The sequence below is a fragment of the Colias croceus genome, chromosome 24, assembly GCF_905220415.1.
Source record: "Colias croceus chromosome 24, ilColCroc2.1".
Taxonomy (NCBI): Eukaryota; Metazoa; Arthropoda; class Insecta; order Lepidoptera; family Pieridae; genus Colias; species Colias croceus.
Window position 1 is genome coordinate 1,698,898 of NC_059560.1, and position 17,538 is coordinate 1,716,435.

At 31.3% G+C, this 17,538-nt stretch overlaps 1 protein-coding gene across 1 annotated transcript; it reads right to left on the minus strand.

The window, feature by feature from the left end:
- Nucleotides 1-5,164: 5,164 nt before the first annotated feature.
- LOC123702688 (myrosinase 1-like) lies at nt 5,165-14,833 on the minus strand. The gene is made up of 10 exons (XM_045650466.1): nt 14,409-14,833; nt 14,209-14,321; nt 12,586-12,768; nt 10,569-10,826; nt 9,578-9,709; nt 9,239-9,333; nt 8,438-8,585; nt 7,815-7,966; nt 6,501-6,739; nt 5,165-5,444 (listed from the first exon to the last, which is right to left on the minus strand). Exons 1-10 carry the CDS (start codon nt 14,447-14,449, stop codon nt 5,282-5,284), a joined length of 1,524 nt encoding a protein of 507 aa, XP_045506422.1. The 5' UTR covers nt 14,450-14,833; the 3' UTR covers nt 5,165-5,281.
- Nucleotides 14,834-17,538: the final 2,705 nt, after the last annotated feature.

Consider the following 17,538-nt stretch of genomic DNA (forward strand, 5'->3'; position numbering starts at 1 on the left):
CTTCACTAAGGCCAAAGTACCATATTTATCTAATGACACAAGTTACTAAAGTATACGAAAAAAATGTTAACGTACCTAAGACAATAATATTATGTCCTTCCCTCTGCTGCGTAGGTACCTACTAGATATGGAAATAAAACTTACTCATATTATGTAAAGTTGATACATACTCGCTGACAGTGAGCAGGAGTTTGTATTTTGGCAAATAGATTTAGATTATTTTATTAAAATTATATTATTAAAATTATTTTGTATCGCGCGTACGGCATAATTTTATATAGCGACTAGCTATGTCCTGTTGTTTCACCCGCAGTGCTCCATTCCTGTTGGTCTTAGCGTGATGATATATAGCCTATAGCCTGCCTCGATGAATGGGCTATCTAACACCGAAAGAATTTTTCAAATCGGACCAGTAGTTCCTGAGATTAGCGCGTTCAAACAAACAAAATCTTCAGCTTTATAATATTACATTACTATAGATTTCGAATTTCCGTTTCTAAAAATTAAATATAAACCTATATCAAACTCAGTTCTCCTTTTTTTTAAAGATTGACTAAGCAACAATAACGCTAGGTATTTCCTTCCTTCCTCGATATATGGGCTATTTAACACCGAATGAATTTTTCAAATCGGACCGGTTGTTCCCGAGATTAGCGCGTTCAAACAAACAAACAACAAACAATCAAACAAACAAACTCTTCAGCTTTATAATATTAGTATAGATTTACACAAATAATAATATAGTTTATGTACCCATTGCAAGAAGAAAACACGTAAAGGTTCCATGGATGGATTTATAATTGTTTACTTGTTTTTATAAGGATTATCAGTATCATAAATATATAAAAAAGGACAATAATTAATTTGGCTAAAATCTGGTGTTCAGATAGGCCACCAATCCCTTTGTAAAGTAGGGTCATTGCGCCTGTTCGCGTCCACATGCCTATTCGCGTCCATTTTGCGGATATCTTTTAGAAAATTCACGAAAATAAGTATACTTTAAGTAAAATTGTACTAAAAAAAATTTCCGATAATACCTCAATGTATAAGAGACATGCACACATATTCAAAAAAAGCCTGCGCACCGCCTATCCTATTTAAAAAAAATATTTAATTTTGGCTATTAAACGAAAGAGCTAAAACGCGCGGGATTTAGAGAAAAAAATAGTGCGCAGCGTCGCGTTCGACGGTAAGTATCTTATTGTTAAATGTGAATTTTTGAATATGTAACTGTTTCTTTGCTTTGCTAACAAAACATGGAATAGTATGGATTATAAATCAGCTTATTTCTTTTACAATTAATAGCTAAAATAAGGTGGACGCGAATTACTACACCGAATTTGTACAACTTCCATTTTGCGTCCACGGTGGACGCAAACTACACCTATAGGGCATAACAATAGAACATATTGCGTCCACATTGCTTTTCATTACGTAGCAATGAATTGTTTGTTAAAATATGTAATTTAAAATATATTGTAAATTTTTGACTAAGACTACAAGTTGATAATTTAAATTTTCATTCAAATTAGCAAATTTTTATGCTATTTTTTCATTTTAAAATGGGTATTCTAAGAATGAGACTAGTATCTTTGAGAATGAGAGTCAATAAGTCTGTGGTTAAGAAAATAAAAAAAGAGATTTAATTCATTAGAAACTAAAAAATAGGGTAGGTAGGTAATCTTAATAGAACTGATTATTATTTATTTACATAACGTTACTTTGTTTTTTGTTAATTTTTAGTTCTATTAATGATGAGAAGAATATAAATAAATGTTGATTTTAGGGTTCCGAACCTCAAAAGGAAAAACCGGAATCCTTGTAGGATCACTTTGATATCCGTCCGTCTGTATGTCCGTCTGCCGCGGCCGGTCTGTCTTTCTGTCAAGACCCTTTTTCTCAGTAACGCGTGGAGGTATAAAACTGAAATTTATATTGAATACTTAAGTCTACGGTCCCTTGAAGCAGTGAAAAAATCAAACTTACAAGCCAAAGTAATCAAAAGATACAGCCGTTTATGCTGCAAATTTTCGCAAATTTCGACATTCGCAAGGGAATCAAAACCTACAGGGTACTTTACGTAAACACAGACACTTGAAGTTTGGTACGAAGCAATGTCTTATAGCACAAATAAGGGAAACAATGAAAAAATAATCATTTGCAGTTAAAACATGAAAAAAAAACAGGTTAATACGGAACCCTCGGTGTGCGAGTCTCACTCACATTTGACCGGTTTTTATTAAATAACTATATTCGTAAATAGATAACTTATTAAAATCTAATTTTTATTTGCATTTATCTGATAAAAAATCACCCAATACACTCTTAATTCCTTTTCTAAGCTGGTGGACGCGAACTGGTCCACAGGTGGACGCAAACTGGAATTTTTGGACGCGAACTGGGTAAAACGCCTAATTCTGCTATTTGTCTAGATAAATAAAAACCACATGATATTTCCAAGACAATTGAAAGTAAATCTTAAAATAGACTATGTAATGAACACGTTACATAAATTTTGCGTTGAAATTTGTTCTGGAACATTTTTATTTTCTCCTTTAAACTTTCCAAGTGCACTAAGTGGACGCGAACTGGCGCAATGACCCTACTTACTTTACCGCCACACGAGTCGTGAATTTTGGTATTCATTTTGTTTAGATTACATGAATATTTTTCTATGTAATAAATACAAATTATTATACAATTTATGTGGTTTTATTTTAATAACTTTTTTAAGAACTTATTTTTGTCAAATCAACAATTTCAGGATTCGCAATAATTTTAACACAGTGAAACCACGTGAAACGCCATCTGTAGATTATTATATGTTTTTTTTTTCGTACTTGAACCAAATTAAACTCTTCCCAAAAATATGTCTTAAACCTTTCATTACATTTTTAGCATAGTTAGATTGCATTGTTACTACTATGAGGCTCGAAATATAAGTTTTTAATATATTTTAAGAGTACAATTGCTATAATCGCCGCTTGTATAAGCTATATTTTATAAAAGCGCCATCTATGGTATAGTAGCAAAAATGCGTCCATGGCAGAAAATTAACGCATTAGTTAATAGTGTTGCTATTCCTCAACAGATGGCGCTTTAACAAAATTATCATAAATTCGTTAGATTATGTAACTTTACATAATTTAACTTCGTATGTCTGTTGATTCATTATGAATTTAATAATCCGTGCGCCTAGTAGTTTGCAATGGAAGGATCATAATTATTTGTTTTTTTTTTACATTTGCATTTTTAAAATAATTAGGTGACGGACAAATTTTTTATTCCTTTTTTTCATGAGATTTATACTGAGAAACAGTTTACATTGATATAATATTAGTGTGACATAGTGATAAAATTGCTTTTCTCTTCGGTAACGGCTTGACCGATTTAATAAAATTTTCTTTGTAGTTTCGGCTGGGGATACCCCATATTATATTTTATGCCCGCCCTACCTTTTATTATACCCGTAAATGACTAGGATGTTTTAGCAAGAAATCGCTTACCGAGTCAACTAGATATTATTTTGTTGGATTTCTAGTGTTTAGTTTTAAGCGAGTATTTATTACATTATTGCCTCAGCCCCCGGAATCACAGACACAATAGAAAATCTATTGTGTCGTGGTGACACTGGGTGGTCAATGGGTTATTATCTGATAATCAGAAACAGTGACTACGCTCTCTGAAAAGTATCCATTGAATCTTTAATTTCTAAATATAATCTGTTTTTTCCTATTAAATTGCGTATAATCTACTACATCTGTCTGTTTACACTAACCGCTGAAATATATGCCAGTAAGCATGAATTTCGATGTAAAGGTAGCTTAGTAGGTAGGTAGTTGAATCCTGGATTTTTACTTTTACTCTTATGATGGTATATTGAGTTCTATAACACCTTTTTGAAGTTTTGTTTTTTTCTCATTCTATTAAATTTTGTTTAGTAAATGGCGGATAATGAAATAAAACAAAATCAATTTATTGCAACACTTTATTTAATAAAAAGTTATAAAAGTAACAAATAAAAAAAGCATAAATATATTTTATTAAATACATGGTTTTGCTTTTAGTTTTTTGATAACAACATGTATACCATTTTTTGTTTTTAATAAATAAATACTCATAAATGCAAAATTATCACATTTTTAACAAACTTCTTAAATTACAAATAAAAATTGAAACATTTTTGATACATTTGTGTAATTACTTTAAATACACCTACATATACATTATACAATACATTATTTTTATTATTTTTACAATACATTATTATAAACAAACAAGAATAAAAAAGCAAAAAATTACATTAATAACCACGGCTACGATAAAATACCTACATTGATAGTGTCGAAGGAAAATAAAGAAGTGCTAAATTAATAGTGAAAAATCACTACATAGTATAAAACAAAGACGCAAGTTAGTAGGTATATAATTTATTAGGTTTTAGACAAAGCGGGCGAAGCCGCGGGCGGTAAGCTAGTGACTTATAAACACGCTTAAATAAAAATAAACTCATGACATTTTTGTATGTATTTTTACTGATCCTTGATAAGTGTACAAAATATGAAATTGGAATAATATCCGTCCACTTAAAGTGGGTCAAATCGAAACTAAATGGGTCGGTTACATACAAACATACAGGTAATAATTAAAAGCGTGTTAAAAATTATCACATGAACCCCAAAAAAACCTAAAAAAATTATAATAATTTTATAATTTTACAAAAAATCGATTACAAAATACAAATCAAAATATTATTTTACAAAAAATTGGTTATAAGTCAACAGATTTTACAAAAAATCGATTACAAGTCAACAATTTTACAAAAAATCTATCACAAGTCGGTACATTTCGCAAAAAATCGATTGCAAGTCCAGCATAAGTACATATTTTCCCTACAAAAAGACTTATAATTCCTCTTTCTCCTTGTCACTTTTCAAATGTCCGGTAGACAGGCATTCTCTACAATTCTCTTCTAGATAAAACGTATATTTTCAAAAATGACACGTTTATACCTACATATTTTTTATTTAAAATGATGATTTACATTATTAACAACAAAAAAGTTTTATATATATCTATACATAAAAATCTATCATAAGTACATAATACATATCTAGTTATCTCTAAATGTGTTGGTAAGCGCAAAACTCGAGAACGGCTGAACCGATTTCGTTAATTATTTTTTTATAATATTCCTCGAAGTACGAGGATGGTTTTTAATGGAAAACATATGTACCACGATTGAAGCCGGGGCGGACAGCGAGTTAATCATGAAAAAGACTTATAATTCTTCTCTTTCCTTCTCAATTTTCCAATTGTCCGGTAGCCAGTCATTCTCTACTATTCTCTTCTCGATAATACGCTTATATACAAGAGCTGATAATCTTGCTGTTCTCTTCTTGTCTTTTGAATCGAAGTCCACTTCGTAAAGACCGAAGCGTTCGCTGAAACATTTATTATTTAATTATTAATTATTTATTTGTTTTTGTATTGTATTATTGATAGAATTTTGTTAAAAATAATTAATTGGTTGCCATTTAACAATAACTAATATATAATAATATATCTTACTAGCAACTAAGGTGCAAGTAGCAACTTGGTAAGTAAACTCAGGGTTGCCACCTACTGATAACTTTCCTCTATATTTATTATACTATAATATTAAAAAATTTTGTATGTTTTCTTTCTACTTAAGGGCATTGAAACTTTCTGGCATATCAAACCCGCCGCCATTTTGATTTTTTTTCAAAATCGCGGCGCACGATTAAAGTGGTATGTATGGATAGAGGATACATAGACGAACAAAAAAATGTCTAATAACATAGTACCCTAAAGCGTCACATTACCGAGATATTTGGAGGTAAATAACGGTTTATTGGAAGAAAGTAGGTAGATTCATTACATAAAAACATACATACATTACATAAAAATGTAAGTAATGTAATGAATACCTACTTTCTTCCTGTAATAATAATAATCTACCTGGGAGTGATTATTTGGAGATAATATTATGCATATAGACACGTATTATGTCTATTTTTAGTGTTTGTCGTACTCATAAGTGAATATTTACCTCCAAATATCTCGGTAATGTGACGCTTTAGGGTACTATGTTATGAGACATTTTTTGTTCGTCTATGTGTCCTCTATCCATACATACCACTTTAATCGTGAGCCGCGATTTTGAAAAAAAATCAAAATGGCGGCGGGTCGATATGCCAGCGTCCATACAAAAAGTTTCAAACCCCTTTGAACACTACCTATCTTATACTTATCTAATAGAAAAATCCTATTCAAAGGTTGTCTAGCAGAGATCGTTTATAAGCGAAGGCTGCCATTTAAACGTAATAAATATTTCTCGTATTTTTTTATAATTTTCTGTGTATGTTAAATAAAGGTTATTGTATTGTACTGTATTTTATTGTAATGTACTGTATTGTATTGTACTGTACTGTACTGTACTGTATTGTAATGTACTGTACTGTATTGTATTTACTCACCTAGTCCCCGCAATCCATTCAACATTATCCATCAAACTCCACACGGTATAACCTTTTATATCCGTACCGTCTTCTATTGCAAACAAAATGGCGGACAAATAATCCCGTAGAGTGGTAACCCTGGATTTATCGTTTAAACCCGTGGTAGTTGACCAACCGTGCTCGGTTATATATATTTGCGGGTATTTGTATACTTTGTTGAGATATAAGCATAAACGGTATATGCCGTAGGGCGCGCTCTGAAAATAAAAAAATAAATTAAATACATGTAAATTATAATTAAACTAGCTGCTCAGCTCCTGTTTGTCTTAGCATGATGATATATAGCCTTCCTCGATAAATGGGCTATCTAACACAGAAAGAATTTTTCAAATCGGACCAGTAGTTCTTGAGATTAGCACGTTCAAACAAACAATCAAACAAACAAACTCTTCAGCTTTATAATGTTAGTATAGTTAAAACTGTTAAAACATGGAAGCTTATTATTTTATTAGTATGCTTGTTTTACTATTTTTCGAACCAAAAAATCAGGATTTTACATGATAAAGGGCCGATTTTTCAATCCTTAGTTAAAACTAATTCATCGATCGTATTAAACAACCATTTTAAAAATGTGTTACTTGTCCACTTTTTGACAGGTTTTAGGTGACATCTGTATATTATTGTGTAATACTATATTGGACGGATAAGAACCAAGGATTGAAAAATCAGCCCTAAGTATCAAAATTCTGTATTAGGCAAATAAAATAAAATAAATAAGGCTGTAATAAAATTATTGACATTCCACTTGCATAAGGTATTGATTCCATTCAATTAGATTTACCATCAACCAGACGAAATACTGACGGTTTTTGCCTTTACAAGTTTAACAAGTTACACAGAATTATACGAATTATATTTGACTAGCTTTCCTCCCGCGGCTCCGCCCGCGTTTTCAAAGAAAAACCCGCATAGTTCCCGTTCCCGTGGGATTTCCGGGATAAAACCTATCCTATGTGTTAATCCAAGTTATCCTCTATATGTGTGCTAAATTTCATTGTAATCGGTTCAGTAGTATTTGCGTGAAAGAGTAACAAACATACACACACATACACATACACCCAACCCCACAAACTTTCGCATTTATAATATGAGTAGGATAGGATTTGATTATTTTTTTAAAAAACTCTACTGAAATTTGATTTGATTTACCTTCACCCAGACGAAATATTGACAGTACTTGCTCACAAGTTTATCACAAGTTACACAGAATGATACAAATCAAATTTGATTTTTAATTTGATTTGATTTGATTATGAATTTGATTTGATTTACCTTCAACCACATAGACTGCGAGGATCTCCACTCCTTATTATGTGATATCTTCACGCCCATATCATCATCGATTGATGGAGAATCATATTGTTGACCTGACGGTTCCACGAGGAATGATGTATAGTGGTTGATTCCGAGGAAATCCGCTGAGCCTGGATGTGACATATTTTAAAACTTAATATAAAGTATTTAATGGTATCAATCCAACTAAGAATAGGATCGACACAGGATCATGTTTTGAATTGTGACGTCATTAGTGTTCATCGGGCAAAGCGCAATAAAAAGTTAATGATATGCAAAAAGGTTTTCCTACTTTATCTTATACTCTTGATACTTGACACAAAATTTATTTCTACAAGCCATTCCTATACTTGATTGGATAGCCTAGTTATAGCATAAAGTGTTGAATATTTTCTAGTATTGGGTCGGGATATCCCAATTAATTATTTACCTACTCAATTATTCATTGGTGTTTTTTGTTTATTTTATTTGTTTCGGATAAATTTAAAGTCGCGATAAAACTTCTAAAAGGGGTCAAATTGACATAAGAATATTTTATTTATAGATTTCATGAATAAGAACCACAGAGAAAGAATACCTTTAAAAAATTAAATAAACCATACCTTTCAATAGTTTAATTTCCTCTTTGCTCAATGTAGGTAACCTAGATTCCTTGAAGCCCTGTTCCTTGCTCTTTTTAGCAATTCTTTCTTTCACTGTACGCGGGAATCCGCCATCTTCCGACCATATGGGGTCCATGTATAGACCAATCTAAAAAAAAAACAATAATAATAACTTTTTAGATTTAATCGAAAATTTACTGTTACAAGTGATAACTGCGTTAAAAACAACCGACTTCAAACTTGCACTTGCAACATTTACAAATACAGACAAAAATGCTCATAAAATAAAAACTACTGGGCTTATCCGAATTAAATTTTTATGGGACCAATTCGACACCATCCCGCATCGAAAAAATAAAGAATCACGTAAATCGGTTCAGAAACCTCGGAGTAATCGGTGTACATACATTCAAAAAAAACATACCGGCCGAATTGATAACCTCCTCCTTTTTTTGAAGTCGGTTAAAAACATTATCAGCACAGCACACAACTTTCAACAAATAAACACATTGTGTATAAAATATTTTCTTGTGTTTTAATGACTCGCTGCTTATCCTGAATCTGCCCGGATTATACCCGGGATAAATATATAAATAAAATATAACCTAACATAGGTAATTACTAATTATTAACATATTAAGGAATGATGTATCTTTCTGTCAATGGAAATCTTTTCAAAATTAGTTCAGTAATTACAGAATCTATTCGGTATAAACAAATAAACATTTCCAAAATTTTCACACAAATTTTATATCTTTTATCAAATAAACATACATATAATATAAATAAATGTTTACTAACCGTAAAGTCTCTATAAATGGCCGCTGCCTCTTCATTCTCTGTTGCATTTGTCTTACCATGCGCCCAATTTAAACCTAACGAAATTCCTACTTGACCTGTAATTAATAAAATATTACTGTTGATTTATAAATTAATACAAATTTAATAAACTATGTTTCCCGTAAAACAAATTAAGTGCGTGTGTGCACACGTGTGTCAGAAGCGAAACTTCTTTGGCAAGATTAAAATATACCAAATTCCTCGCCTCACTCCATGACGTGACAGTATTGCCATGACGCGACCTTGAAATTTTACTGTCAACGCGCCTAAAGAAGTTTCCCTTCAAAAATATGTACTTACCGTTATATTTCTTCTTATATTCTCTCTCATACAATCTATACGCTTTCGCGTGAGCGAGCATAACATTTTTCACACATATGTAATCTCCGACTCCTTTGGAAACTATGCCTGGCGCCATTAAACCACTGTAACCTGTAATAATATAGAAAATAGCTTAAAATTAATGACTATTATGGTTTATTTTAAGATTAATATTTTGGTTTGTATATTAACACAATTATTCAATAATATTACTTTTTAAATTTCATTCCCCATATAACATATTATTATAATAAAAGGGATGTCAAGCCTTATTAAGAAAGACTTTAATAACTCAGGCCCCGGAACTACAGACACAATAGTAGTTTGAGTTTGAAAAAAACAAGTAATAACTGCGTTAAAAACAACCGACTTCAAACTTGCACTTGCAAAATTCACAAATACCTACAGACAAAAATGCTCATAAAATAAAAACTACTGGGCCTATCCGAATAAAATTTTTATGGGACCAATTCGACACCATCCCGCATCGAACAAAAAAAAGAATCACGTAAATCGGTTCAGAAACCTCGGAGTAATCGGTGTACATACATAAAAAAAAAAACATACCGGCCGAATTGATAACCTCCTCCTTTTTTTGAAGTCGGTTAAAAATAGAAAATCTATTGTGTCTTGGACCGATCGGGCCGCTTGGGGCTCAATGGGTTAATGTAATTAATCAATAAAAAATAATTTATTTATCATTGGTCTTAGGGTGATGATATATAATTATATAGCCTATAACCTTCCTCGATGTATGGGCTATCTAACAGTGAAATAATTTTTCAAATCAGACCAGTAGTTCCCGAGATTAGCGCGTTCAAACAAACAAACAAACAAACTCTTCAGCTTTATAATATTAGTATAGATTTAACATGATTTATTCTTTGTCCACAGGTTTCCATGCAAAGTGAATTTACCTAAAACAAAACAGACAGACAGACGCAAACACAAAAAAATAAATATAACTGACCTTGAATACAAACATCATTAGGTTGGTTTATTGTGATCCAATATTTGACCCTATCTCCGTACTTATCAAACACAACCCTTGCGAAGTCTTCAAACCACTCAACAGATAAAGGGTTGATCCAACCCCCAAGATCTTGTAAGGGTTGCGGTAAATCAAAATGGTATAGTGTCACCATGGGCTGAATATTGTACTTTAATAGTTCATTGATTAAATTGTCATAGTATTGTATGCCTTTTTCGTTAATTATGTTGGGGTATCCTGAAAAAGATGTGATAAAAATGAAGCCTTTGATTACCTTATCAGGTACCTATATTATCCCGACGTTCTGCACACTTTGCAGACTCACACTTGGCCGGTTTTATTTTTTATTACAGTATATAACATTAAGGGCCGATTTTTCAATGCTTGGATAAAACTTATCCGTCCAATAAAGTATAACAGGATAATATTAAAATGTCACGTAAACTGTCAAATGCGGGCAATTAGAATACGTTTTTAAAATGGTAGTTTTATACATTATTCGACGAATAAGTTTTAACCAAGGATTGAAAAATCAGCCCTAAATTTAAATATATACTAATTGGGTTAATGATAAACGTTTAATGAATTGCTTTAGTTTTCCTGTACATGCTAAGCCAAAAAAGATGTGATTACACTTCATAAAAGATTTAAAAAAATAACTTACTAAATAGAAATTTTTTGAAACATTGTTAGTTTATAAAATACTATTTATATATAACTAGCTTATACATATATTTCGTTCAAGCGTAAGTGGTGTAGTATAGTTTGGAACATGCAAACAACGTTGTAGTATACATAATACAACATATACACAATCAGTATGAAAAATGGGTGTCCCACTATTGGTATACTAAGCGCGAAGGGACTTGTAGTTTTCCATACACTGATCACGTAAAAAATACTTAAACGACAAAATTACGCTAAATATTTTTTGCTTAATTTTTCCTTAAAATCCACGTTTTCGTCTGTAGCTTCTTGCAGCCGGCATATATACTGCTTCGCTAATAGTTCAGGATCCATTGCCCATTTTTGCAAGTGACTACTATCAAGCTAATTTTCCGTGAGTAGCTTTATTTTGATAAGACGCCCAATAATTTCGTGTACGAAACTCTCGATTGTGGTAGCTAACAGAGGTAACAAGGATAAAATTTTTTGATTTTATGTTTCTCAAATATTTATTACGCAATTTGTAGGACAATATGTCTGTTGAATTATATAAACATTAACTAAGTGAAAACAAAAAAATCAGCTGGTTAGTAATCATTTATGAATTATGATGACATCGTTATCGATACACATTGGAAAGAGGGGACTCTTTGATCAAACCATAGATTTTGTAGGACAAATATTTTTTCGAATAATTTAGATAATTATCTTGAGATTGAAAAAAAAAATTCAGTTAGTAATAAATATTTGAGAAGCGATAAAATTATATTTTGAAAGTAAATAAATTGATTAACCTCATTAATTATTTTAATAATAATCAATTGGATAACAGTATTACCAAACATTTAATAACCAAGTAATAATAATGTTTTATGTCATATTCATAATAACGACCAAAACAACAACATCTGCGCTGACTCACACAGTCACACCACTCAAATAATTGTTTTGATCATTATTTTGAACATGACAGGAAATTATTATAAATAAAAACTTATAAAAGTATTATTATTTGATAATTAAATGTTTGTTAATATTGTTATCCAATTGATTGTTATTAAAATAATTAATTAAGTGAATCAATTTATTTACTTTTAAAATATAATTTTATCGTTAAATTAAACGCGCTAACATATATAAAAATGAAACCCGGTTTTCCTTGGTCACGGCATCACGCGTGAACGGGTGGACCAATGTCGATAATTCTTTTTTTATTATATTTAACTTGAAGTACGAGGATGGTTCTTATGGATAGAAAACATAAAAATGTACCACGGGCGAAGCCGGGGCGGACCGCTAGTTACTATATAATTAAAAATACACAAATTACCAGAGGGAAGAATCCTCGGCCAGGATATAGAGAATCTGTAATGATCAACGCCCAGCTCTCTCAACATTTCTACATCTCGCTTATACTGATGATAAGAGTTGCAGGCTTCATCACCATTCCTCCCGTCGGCAATCACCTCTGGGTAATTATGGAGGAATCTATCCCATATGCTTTCGCCTTTGCCTAGGAAATAGATGAAAAGAAATTAAAAGTGGTTTATTTAATGGGATTAATTAGATATGTAAGTAGGGAACAAGTTAACTGCTTGATGGCTTTATTTGCATAAATGAATGACAGTTTTATAATTTACTAGCTGTGCCGCGTGGTTTCACCCGCGTGGCTCCGCTCCTGTTGGTCTTAGCGTGATAATATATAGCCTATATTACTCGTGGATAGTGTAGCTTTCGAATGGTGAAAGAATTTTTAAAATCGGTCCAGTAGTTTATGGGCCTATTCATTACAATCAAACAAAGTTTTCCTCTTTATAATATTAGTGTAGATTAGTTTTGCTGAAGAATATCTATAGTTATATATAATAATGGAACCTGTTTTCCTTGGTCACGGCATCACACTTGAACGGGTGGACCAATTGCGATAATTATTTTTTTATTATATTCCTCAAAATGTGAGGATGGTACTTATGTAGAGAAGATGTAAATATGTACCATGGGCGAAGGTGTGGCGGATCACTAGTATATAACTAATTTTGTAACTATTTATTGCTTAGTTTTTTTTTTATTACAATTTTTTTTATTTAGTTATACCATACATAATTATTGATATTACAAGTTTAGTGGCAGTTTCATTAGATATGCTAATAACTACGATTATTATTACAATTGATCACATAGCAAGTTTCTTTCAACTAATAAATATGTGACCAAGTTGTTATCTATTCCAATTTTCAATTAACATATTAATTATTTTAAACCATGATAAGAACTTCAATGTTAAATAATTACCTACTGCTACATATTATGTAATCCATACTAATCCATACTAATATTATAAATGCGAAAGTAACTCTGTCTGTCTGTTTGTTACTCAATCACGCCTAAACTACTGAACCAATTTGCATGAAATTTGGTATGGAGATATTTTGATACCCGAGAAAGGACATAGGCTACTTTTTATTGCGAAATATGTACCACGGGCGAAGCCGGGGCGGACCTCTAGTAATTCATATATTTCATTTAAAATATTGTTTTTTTTTTATTGTAAGTTTTAAATACGGAATGTGTGTCTTTCTAAAAATAAAATATGTAAATTAATTGACCATATAAGTATTCTTTTTTTAGAGAGGTAACATAAGAGAACCGGAACATTCTGTGCAATGGGGAAAGGGGAGAAAGAAAAGAAAAATATTCATAAAGGAGATTCATATTTCGCATTTATAATATCCATACTAATATTATAAATGCGAAAGTAACTCTGTCTGTCTGTCTGTCTGTTACTCAATCACGCCTAAACTACTGAACCAATTTGCATGAAATTTGGTATGGAGATATTTTGATACCCGAGAAAGGACATAGGCTACCTTTTATTGTGAAATATGTACCACGGGCGAAGCCGGGGCGGACCACTAGTAAAGCCATAAAGTAAATAAATAGTATTTTTACTTACCATCAATATTCCAGGCACCTTCAATTTGATATGCAGAAGTGGATACACCAAATGAGAAATCATCTTTGAATTTCCGAATCCTGTTATCTGACCATCCATACACACATAAAACACTGAAAAATTATATACAATAAAATTAAAACTTGAAAAAAAATTTTTTTCTGGATTTAAATTGCATTAATTTAATATATATTACGTACCAACACGATAGAAATTGTATTAAACGTAAATACATTTTCATTACTAAAATACAAGGATAACCAAATTATTGACAGGATGGTTGTTTTTTGATAAAGTTATAAAATACAAATTACTCATGCAAAGTCGGTATTTTACCGACAATATGTACACTGATAAAAACACACACTTTCATATATCTACGATAAAGGTAGATAGTAAATTAATAGTTAATACATAATAATTATTATTAGTGCTTAGTATTCATCGACTCCACCACTGCACCCCGTATATTCAACGTACTCTATGTGGACTGTGGGTGTGCCGTTTGTGTGCTGTGTGAACTCCACTGACAGTTTTCCGCAAAGATAATTTAAATCACTACGTTTTAGTTTAGTTTTCCGCCTGCCGGTTTCGAGAACCAAAACATAAATCCACCATAAATCGAAATGTCAAATGTGAAATGATCGAAATTGACAAACAGTGTTGCCAACTCAATAGGCTATTTGACAAGGTTTTGATAACTGTCTCAAATTATTAAGATACGTTTATAGAACACACAAAACACATGTTTCTTAATTTTTTGTAGTTATTCATTGAGAAAATGGAAAATAAAAACATGATATTCAAATATGCCGCCAAAACACAATTTTGAAGAATATGGCGGCTCGCGACCATGGTGACGTCACAGCGGCGTAAACATCAACTTGCTCCTAGTACCTACTTATTGTTCGTATTTGTTTTAATTATAGTATAGTTAAGTTAATCTGTTTAAAAACCAGAAAATGAGTTCTTATTGGTGTGTAGTTCCTGGATGCAGAAATACAACTATTAAAACTCCTAGGTATTTATATGTGCTCCAAAAGATATAAAAATGCGTAGAAAGTGGTTGCAGTTAGCTCGCAGAAATCCAAGTGATATAACTGATTGTTAAAAAAATATAACTGTTTTAATAGATATATCAATTAAAACAGTTATATTTTTTTGTGAAGACCACTTCGATGTAAGTATGGTGTTGAATACCTAGTAGGCAGTTTATTTTATTTGCAATACATAGTATAAATCGTCTCATTACTTAGGTACCTGCTTGAGGTAAGATAATGATAATATATATTATATAAATTGATGATGACGTGTTTGTATTGATATTGAAAATAATCAATACAAACACGTCAATCCTATAAACTGGATGGCTGAAATGAAAAACAAAGGAACCTAAAAAATGTATACTTCATAATTATTGTGCTATTGTCATTCATGTTTGTAGGTACATTTAACTAAAAAGGTTCAATGACGATTGAAATATTAACTTACGTAGCTGTTTTCACATTTTTCAATTATTGAGGAGCGTAAAAATCTGGATTGTTTTTAAAGAACATGCCAACCATTATAGCGTCCACTTTAGGTAGATTTCGACTGCCTGCTTTTTCGAAATTAGGTTCCATGACAAACAAAATTAACACATAAAGAACAAAACTGATTACAGACACCTTGAATCACAAGAAATAAGTTATACAAGAAACAAAACCAAAAGCGAAATTCAGCAACTACGTGAATAAACGTTGGGATCATTTGTTATTTACGCCGCTGTGACGTCATAGCAGATGCAGCCAATCATGGATGTTTTCGGTCACGTGGTAATTTTAAAAAATATGATGTTTTTTCTCGACGATTTATAAATAAATAAATTATTATTTATATCATTTATTAATTAAAATCGCTTCAAATCGCTTATATATATATGGATTACACAAAAAAGTAATTTATTTTTTATACTGTCAAATAGCCTATTATCGAGAAGGCACTATAATGGGCACTAGTCACTACCACGCACTAGGTACCCAGTACAACAGCACTACCAATTACAGCTGGCAACTGCAAAAAAAGCACTAGTTTTAAGGTCACTTGTAAAATGTCATAACTCATAATATACGGACAATATTAATAGATGAGAATTATAGTGGAATTCAAGGTGGAATTATACATTAATAAGTTTTAACCAAGGATTGAAAAATCAGCCCTTAGAAATAATTTTTCTGGCCGAGGGGAGGTGACAGACAAATGAATAAATTAAACAATCTAAATCATGGATTTTGATTAAATTTCCCAGCTTATGTATGATGCTGACAAAAGATGTGTTTATAAGGAAAATTTAAAAACAAAATATAAAAAAAACTAATGCGGAACTAACAAAACAAAATTAGGCCCTATACCCTAATTAAATTAGGGTATAGGCCTAAACCTAGACATAAACTATACCTATAACACATCGATTGAGGTCATTTTGGACCAATCTTTATTGATGGTGTGTATATTTGAGGTCAAAAATCGAGTTTGAACCAACAGATACATTTTTTTTAAAGATCGGACTAAGAATATTGAAAAGGAAATAACATTGTAATACTGTGATTGAGGCAAGTGAGTGTTATTTATTGCAATAAGAAGATACGTGAGAAAACAAAGTTCTTTTAAAGATCATTTTAAAGTCATGACACTTTTTTATTTGTATGAAGATATACCGTGTCGTTATGAGGTCAAATATCCAATTTCACACCGGTTTTATTAGGACATCCTTTATTATATGACGAAGGTCATAATTTACAAGGCAACCACACCTACGAACTAATTTATAAATTCATAACGTATTCAGTGTTCTGTTTTTTTTTTTTTTTTGTATAGATGTCTTATCAATGATTCTGTGTATATCTATAGGATATAATTTGAAACCTTATTCTTATTGCTTTTAATTTTTATTATGTTTTGATATTATTTATGAAAAGATAAAACTCATGAAATTATTTATTATTACGTAGGTAGTTACCTATTATATATTTACTCTACAAATCTTAAATTACATCTGTACGTTAAGTGGGTCAAAATCCGTTGCGTAGTTTTAAAGATTTAAGCATACAAAGGGACATAGGGACAGAGAAAGCGACTTTGTTTTATACTATGTAGTGATATACAATTGTTATACAAACATAGTTCTGTCTGTGTGCAATAAAGCTTATAAATAAACAAATAAATAAATAGTTTTGTTGGTCGTCAAACCTCATCGGGTTTTGATGAAATACATGTTTTTGCGGGTACCTACCTACTTCCGCGGGTGAAACCACGCGACTCAGTTAGTACCTAAACTGTATTTTACATAGT

Excerpts from the sequence above, each read along its gene's own strand:
- LOC123702688 (XM_045650466.1), bottom strand. The coding sequence starts at position 14,449 with ATGAAAATGTATTTACGTTTAATACAATTTCTATCGTGTTG. Across the intron at positions 14,322-14,408 it reads ATACAATTTCTATCGTGTTG|TGTTTTATGTGTGTATGGAT; the intron begins GTACGTAATATA and ends ATAATTTTTCAG. Across the intron at positions 10,827-12,585 it reads GCCGAGGATTCTTCCCTCTG|GATACCCCAACATAATTAAC; the intron begins GTAATTTGTGTA and ends CATCTTTTTCAG.